The 8,246-nt window shown below is 46.1% G+C and overlaps 1 protein-coding gene across 1 annotated transcript; it reads left to right on the top strand.

The window, feature by feature from the left end:
• On the top strand, positions 1-8,246 carry LOC137090754 (gap junction epsilon-1 protein). Its single transcript, XM_067454703.1, has 3 exons — positions 1-39; positions 949-1,131; positions 7,841-8,246. Exons 1-3 carry the CDS (start codon positions 1-3, stop codon positions 8,234-8,236), a joined length of 618 nt encoding a protein of 205 aa, XP_067310804.1. The 3' UTR covers positions 8,237-8,246.

The raw sequence follows: 8,246 nt of genomic DNA on the forward strand, positions 1-8,246 counted from the left end.
ATGTCCTTAAACTACATCAAGAACTTCTATGAGGGATGCGTAAGTAAGACAGAACCAAAGTGTGCTGATGATTTGCTTTTTCTTGATGTTTTATTATTTATTGTTGCGAAATCAAGTTTCCTGCATTGATTATATTATATTTTTAATAGGTGCTTCAAACTAGTGACAACCTTGTCAACAGATTTTGTGTGTGAACATTTTGTTTGTCTCTATTTTCATCATTAAAGGCACAATATGTAAGATTTTTTAATTAAAATATTCACAAACCACTAGAAATTGCTATATATTTGTTGACTGATATATAGCATAGCATAGCATACTTACATTATCCCAAACGTTTCCAACAGGTTCAAATCAAGAAAAATCCGCTATTTTAACCAGGACACAGACCGTGTCCTTGCTTCACCTGTCAACAACGTCATATCAATGATACCCTTGATTTCCAAAGATGCTTTAATATATTATGTGTTTTATTAGACAGACTTTATTAGACAACATAATAATTATTGTTATACAGCTCAGGTTAGTCTTATTGTTTGAATAGGTTGTTTTCTTGCAAACTTACATACTGTGCCTTTAAATGATATTACTGTAGGCTATGTGTATTTTGCCGTGCATTTGTTTGAGATCTTTACTTTCACAGTTATTTTGCAAATAAGACAATATTGTCCTACAGAATTTCACAAACAATGAGTGGAAAGACAATTTTAGATCTGACATGATTCAACAACAACATCAGCTCATTCTGTGTGTCATACGTTATTATGGCATTCTACATCAATGCATATGCGAAAAACTTTCCGGTTTCAGTCCGATCACGTGTTTACACGTCATATTAAACGGATTGGAAAAGGTTTCTCCCATCTCTCTCAAACCATATTGAAATCATTCTTATTGGGCTTATTCTGATTAAACCGACTGCAATGCTATACTGTTTTCTTTTGGTAGCTCCGGCCTCCAACTGTGATTGGTCAGTTCCACACCCTGTTTTTTGGCTCCGTGCGTATGTTCTTCCTGGGTGTTCTGGGATTTGCGGTTTATGGGAATGAGGCCCTTCACTTCAGCTGTGACCCCGACAGAAGGGAGCTCAACCTCTTCTGTTATAATCAGTTCAGACCTGTAACGCCACAGGTAAAGTTTACAAAACATCTGCTAAATACATAAATCTAAAAGCACTTACACTGCATTTCTCCTCTCCTCTTGCTTCTCCTCTTGCTTACTTCTTAACCTGGTGTATGTTGTGATGAATATTGTTGCCTCTTTGACAAAAGCATCTGCTAAATGCATATATAAATGAAAATCTGATGTTGAATGTTTTAACGGAATATAAGATTTACCAAAAATATTATTATGACTAAATTTTGAGTTAAAAGTCCAGTTATAAAAGGTTGAAGAGTTCCCTTATCGAGGGAATATGGGCGGATATCACGGGCGGATGACCTCATTGATCAGGAAACTATATATAGCACCCCTGAACCAAACAATGTCAGCTACTGTGTCTTCACAAGCGCTCTATGTGAAATTGTTCTGTCTATTTGATGTGCGTTTGTCTCTCAATATATAAAAAAAGAAATGGCGAATCAGTTTAAGCAGTGTGTTACTCCTTGCCCTTGTTATGTTACGGGTAAGGATCCACACAAGCTTTGTGTGGTGTGCTTGGGACCGGAGCATGCCCTGGCAGCTCTCGAGGGGGCTGCCTGTGAGCATTGTAACCATGCGTTCACACCGCCGCCGGCGAAAGCGTCAAAATTCGCTCTTGCCGCCCCGACAACGACGCTGTAGAAAGCTCCGTGGACGTGCTGCCGCTCTGACGTAGATCGAATGTTTTTTCTTTTTTTAAACTGTATTTAAAGAGGCCGCAAATCAAACAAGCAAGTTTGATGTATACTAACCACAAGTAGGGTACAAATTAACTTCATGAAATCGTTTAAATGTGAAAGTAAGAATTAATTGCATACCCAACGAACAACGAGCGTTGTAGCGCCTGTAAAATAGTGTTGCGCGACTTCTTAACAAATTACACATCACTATGAATGATCTTGTCATAAATGATAGGGAAACCCGCACAGCAATGATCAACCTCTCCTACAATTTGCTTGGGAACTAATGTGATCGGAACCAAAGTTTACAGGCCTGCGTTATCTGGATTTCTCTCAAGCGGAGCACTTCTACATTCTGATTGGTTGCCGCCTGTTGCCGCCGAACCGCGTCATATCTCATTACCATAAAGTCGAGCTGATTTCAACTCTCCTCGATGCCCAAATCGTCCAAGACACGCAGCGCCGCTCTCACCGCCGGAGCTCACCGCCCAGCTCCCATTGAAAATGAATGACTTCCGGCCAGCTTGCCGCTCTCGCCGCCGGCGGTGTGAACGCACAGTAAGAAGCTGCCAATGAGAACTTTCCGGTCCCGCCGAGCACTCTTTGAGGAGGGTGCTTCGGCTCGCGTTCCCCAGGGGGCGGGTCCCGCTGCTGCCGAGGCACAGTGGAGGCTTTCTTCCTGGGTTTCGCAAATGGATCTAGCAGCGGGGCTAGAGACGGGTGATCCCCCTTAGCGGCCTTTACCCGCTAGATCTGACACTTCAGTTCGCGAGTCAGAAGCACGCGCTGCGGTTTCTTCTGCTCGCGCTGAAGCGCAGGTGCAGCGACATTCTAGTTCTGAGGAACTGGATGTCATGAGCCTGGGAGATGAAAACGAGGATTTTTCGCCACCTCATCTACACACACACGCAGGCGGAGCTTATTGAGGTTATTACTGGTGCTGTGGCCCAGTTAAATCTAGATTGGCCAGCCAATGAGCAGGAAGCCCGTCAGTCAAAAAGTTAATTAGACGAGCGCTTTTCTGACAGCATGGTCAATTAGCTCTGCTGACACTTCAGGGATGTGCTGGTCATGTCCAGACGAAAGTCCACCATCTGGCGCCTATTTAGCGTTGATTTAGATATTCTAGGTATTATCAACTGGCCAGAGTTTTGAGAACACAATAAACATGATGGAGTATAAAGTGTTAAGAGCTCGCTAAAGTACTGGAGAGCTAAACGATTTAGTGCTTTGTAAGGAAGATTTTAAAATGTATGCAATGTTTAATAGGGAGCCAGTGCAGTGTTGACAGATCTCGGCTAATATAGTCATACTTCCTAGCTCTAGTAAGAACTCGAGCTGTTGCAGTTTATTTATTAAGCGAGCAGAGCAACCACCCAGTAGAGCATTGTGACAATATGCCTGTTTTTGGGGTATTTTATTTATTTATTTATTTATTTATTTATTTATTTATTTATTTATTTATTTAATTTAGTATATTTCCAGTAAAAAGTCTGGATGCACTACCATTTCAAATGTTTGGGATTTGTAAGATTTAAAAAAGAGAAAAGAAATTAAGAAACAAAAAAGGTCTTTGGTTACGACTGTAACTTTAGTTCCCTGAGAACAGGGAACGAGACGATGCGTCAGCTTGACGCTACAGGGAACACCTCCAGCGTGACCGGTGTCTGAATCGCTATCCAATCACATCAATCCTATTGACCGACGACAGCCTCTGATGTCATCGACATGCGACCAGGAAGTATATAAGGGCGCCTTGCAGACACAACCGTATCCACTTCGTCTGAAGGGACTGTTCTCAGGCAGGTCCCGAGGCATGGCACCATGAAGAAGCGTCTCGTTCCCTGTTCTCAGGGGACACCCCAGCCAGTCACTATTCGGGAAAACTTCACCGAATGCCACCAGGGAGGCCTGACCTGGCGTCACTATGCGGGGCGCTTCTGTCTGCAAACCTTGTCTGTTGAAAAACAGAGCCTCTGGAAACTCGAGGCATCCAGCTGAGGGACTGCAAAACATGCAGTGTCCGCATCAGGCCAGACCTCAGAGACAGGCTATCCTGGAAAACAGCCCTCAGCGTAGTGCTTTCCAACCCTTGCTAGTGAGGGAAGTCAGCTGCTTGATCCTAGGATCTACCGAACACATACATTACAGGGGGGCTCAGGAGGCCTGAGAAGGCCTACGGGCTGATCTCACAGGGAGGCCCCGCGGGGCCTACGACCAACTGATCAGGCCCAGGTGGTCGTAAGCTCACAGACGACCCTCATAAGAGGGGAGCTCTTAAGCCTGCCTGGTAGGTACCATGCTGTAGGCATCCTATGCAGGTCCCCGTCCTGTAGGGACCGCATAGCAGCAGTGTCATCTCGTCATGCTAGAGTATGCGACCGCCATCAGGTGCTGCCGGCTAGGACCTGATGGTAAGAACGACTAGCTGTCAGCATGAGCCAGTTATGTCTCAGTCCAAGGAGCTCGTTCCCCCCCCCCCCCCCCAGGGAGGCCCGAAGGAGCCTCTACCTGGCACCGTTGATGCTAGCTGTTTAAAGCCGCATGCTGCGCGAGTGTCCAAACAATGGAGCTTGCCCTCAGGGAGTTCTGGCCTACTACCTGGCAGCTAGCCCTGCTAACGGCTAGCTTGTCACTGAGACCGGACCTGGGAATCCCTTCTCAGGGGGGCCCGGAGGGGCCTCTCACCTGACACCACGTTATACCGGCTAACCGAGCATCCAAGCTCGGGGGCTCACCCACAGGAAGGCCTGGAGAGGCCTGATACCTGCTAGCCGGATGTGCAAACCATCATTACTACCTGCCAGCTACTCGTAGCCGGCACTGGGGCCGGGGAACGACCTCAGGGAGGCCTGGTGAGGCCTGCTACCTGATAGCAGACCATGCTAGCCGCCCTGGCTAGAAAACATGCTCACTGTCATAGGAACCGGGAACCGGGGGCTCACCCTAGAGAGCCTAGAGAGGCCTACTTCCTGTTACCCAGGGGCCGAGGCCCTGGAGCACCCCCTCAGGGGAAGCCAGATGAGGCCTGCTGCGTCCCAGCAGGCCCTCAGGAAGGCCTGGTGAGGCCTACTACCTGTGATCCAGCGCTGAGGCCCTGGAGTACCCCCTCAGAGGAAGCCAGATGAGGTCTGCTGCGTCCCAGCAGGCCCTCAGGTAGGCCCCGCGAGGCCTACTACCTGTCATCAAGTGACTGAAGCCCAGGAACATACTGTTACCACAGCAGGCCCTCAGGGAGGCCTGGTGAGGCCTACTACCTGCTGTCCAACACCTGAAGCATGGGAATACCCCCTCAAGGGAAGCCCGGCAATGCCCGGCATCTTCCCCGCTTCTAGTGCTTCATGATAGGTTCTTTTCCATAAGCATGTAAAAGGACCCCGAACCTGAGGGAGGTGCCCGCTCACCAGGCCAGACGGGCAGTCAGAGTCTCACATCCGCTCATCACTGGCCCCGCCCGGCCTGATGTAAATCACAGAGGGAAAAGGTGGGAGGAAGGGCTTCATTCTTTATCTACATGCCCTAGTGGGCAGGGTTTTATCCCGCCTTTGCTGGTTCCAGTCTTTGTCACCGGCCCTCTTCCTCCGGTTCCGGGTGTCCCGCCTCTTTTGTGCCCTACTCCGCCACGGAGGGGGCGCCCAAGAGGCAACGCTTGCTTGTTGGTCCCGCTTGCAGGCCCCCCCCCCCCCCCCCCCCCCCCGATAAAGGTTCTTCAGCAGGTTGGCTTTGCAAGCCTGCAACACCACCATGGTGTGTAGTGCCGCTGCCGCCTGACCGGCTGACGTGTACGCCCTTGTACGCTCAAACGTTAAATTGTTCTCAACGGTTTAGACGGCAGGGTGGGAGCTCTCTGTGTTGATGCCCGGCCAGACGCGAGATAGTTCACAAACGTCTCATCAACTGGCGGCATCAACACGTACCCCACCTCGGCCACTCCCTCCACATCAGTGAAATTAGCCCGCTGACGGCTGAATAAGCGAGCCGAAAACGATCTGCTCGTGGAGATCGGGGAGGAATGGAAAGCTCCCAAGAGCTGGAGGGTTATGGCCGGAGAGAAACCGATCATCCAGGCGATTCGGACAACCGATCTCTCCCCTAACGCGCCACCATGGCACCTGAAGACGATCGGCGGCCCATTCCATACCCTCCAAAAGCTCCCCGTACATGGGGCAGGATGGCTGGGAGGGTTCAGCCTCAGCCTCACCACCCTCCACTTCCATCCCTTGCTGAAGTGGGAGCTCCGCGGCTGACGATGAGGAGGAGTCATAATTCAGCTTCTCCTCCGGCGGCCGCCCCTCGTGATCTGGCCCATCGCCAGTTGTGTTGTATGGGGATGTGAGAAACCCACCCAAAATAGCATCGGTTAAACAGGCGTCGGTTAAACAGTTTTTTCAGTTTTTCAGTCGATTTTTTTTCCTGGTTCTTGACGGACAAACCAATTTGTCAGATGTCCTTATATACATATATGTCTTGCCACTATTGGGCAAACAGGTGTGATCCTTAATTACTACAATTTGCCTGAATAATTTGTAAGCTAGATTTATGTCTATTTTTTCACATCTTCGTGGCACACCACAATGATTTCCGTCATCTCATGTGTTAATATTTTTTTAGTGTAACAATTTATGATTTGCAGAAATAACTGTTGCATCTGTGTAGATTACATGAGCAAAGTGTATGCGCATTGTGCACGCTATACATTATGGTCAAGCATGCGCCCTTAAAATAGCATAATGAACAACGCGCAACGAGCCACTGACTTTAGACTAGTTTTTTTCTGGTCAGTGGCGCAATTGTTTAATGGAACAGCAAAATAGCACCAGGGATTGTTTGCACCGGAACACGCCACCTTATTTTGCGCTGGGGGAGCGCAAGTTCATTCACTAGTTTAGCAACGTGCTTCTGTGGAGGGAAAAGCGCGCTTTACGTAGGCCCAAAATAGGAATTACACATGCGTCGGTGTACAAAGTCAATTGCGCTGGGTGCAAGATAGGGCCCGATGTGTTACTGACTAAGACAAAACAGTCCTTGCAAGGCGCCCTTATATACTTCCTGGTCGCACGTTGATGACGTCAGAGGCTGTCGCCGGTCAATAGGATTGATGTGATTGGATAGCGATTCAGACATCGGTCATGCTGGAGGCGTTCCCCGTAGCGTCAAGCTGACGAAGCGCGAGTTCCCTTTCGAAAGGGAAGTTAATAAGTGTATTAGAATATTTTTTTGTTTCAATATTGTCCTGTTTAACACTGTGAAGCTGCTTTAAAACAATCATCATTGTAAAAGTGATATTTAGTCTAGTAGCCAGCCCTTAGAGCCCCATTGTGAACCCGGAAATGTTTAGTACACAAAAGTTTTATTGCAGAAATATGAAGTATGGGTCTTGAGCATACAGAAACTGCTGGATGCTAATTTGCATATGTTCAGAAATTTTTATAATTATTATTATTAGCTTAATCATCCATTTTGACCACATATTTTGCACTGTAATTGCTACAATATGTGAGTCGTTTTAGGCAATTTAGAGGAAGATGCTGATTATATAAGTTGACTTGACTATATTAAGCAGTTCTTTTTCATTTTCTTTTTATCAAAGGGTCCTAAAACATTTATTAATAATTGACTTATTTATGTATTTGTTTAGTAATTTGCAGTCAAGAATTTAAGTTAAAAAAAATTACCGCCTTTAGAAATATTGTATTGAATATTGGAGAAAATGTGACAACTAGCCCCAATCTATGCACTGTAAAAAAAATAAGTGTAATGAGTGTAATTATAACTGTAAAATATTGTAAAAATGCACAGAAAAAAATGTTAGTGACCTAACAATAAGTTTTATACTGTAAAATGTAATGTTTTTTTTGTAAATATATTTACATTTTTACTGTATTTTATACAGTATTATTCTGACCACAGCTTCCAGAATTTGTTTTGTAAAAACAATGGGATTATATCTATAATATTTTTTATTATTATTTTTTTTACAGTGCAGCTATTTTTCTTCTTCTTTCTTTTTTTTTGTGCAGGTGTTTTGGGCCCTGCAGCTAGTGACGGTTCTTGTTCCAGGGGCTGTGTTTCATCTGTATGCGGCATATAAAAACATAGATCAAGAGGATATTCTGGAAAAACCAACGTACACAGTGTTCTACATCATTTCTGTGCTGTTACGAATCGTCCTGGAGATGGCAGCATTCTGGCTCCAGAGTCAACTCTTTGGATTCCTGGTTCATTCGCTGTTCTTCTGTGACGCCAGCTCACTGGAGAAGACATTTAACTTCACCAAGTGTATGGTACCGGAGCACTTTGAAAAGACCATCTTCCTCAGCGCAATGTACATTTTCACCATTATCACCCTGATTCTGTGTATGGCTGAGATTTTTGAAATCCTCTGCAGAAGATTGGGATATTTAACAAATCAATGACAATCATAAA

This window comes from Pseudorasbora parva, chromosome 10 (assembly GCF_024679245.1).
Source record: "Pseudorasbora parva isolate DD20220531a chromosome 10, ASM2467924v1, whole genome shotgun sequence".
In the NCBI taxonomy this organism is placed as follows: Eukaryota; Metazoa; Chordata; class Actinopteri; order Cypriniformes; family Gobionidae; genus Pseudorasbora; species Pseudorasbora parva.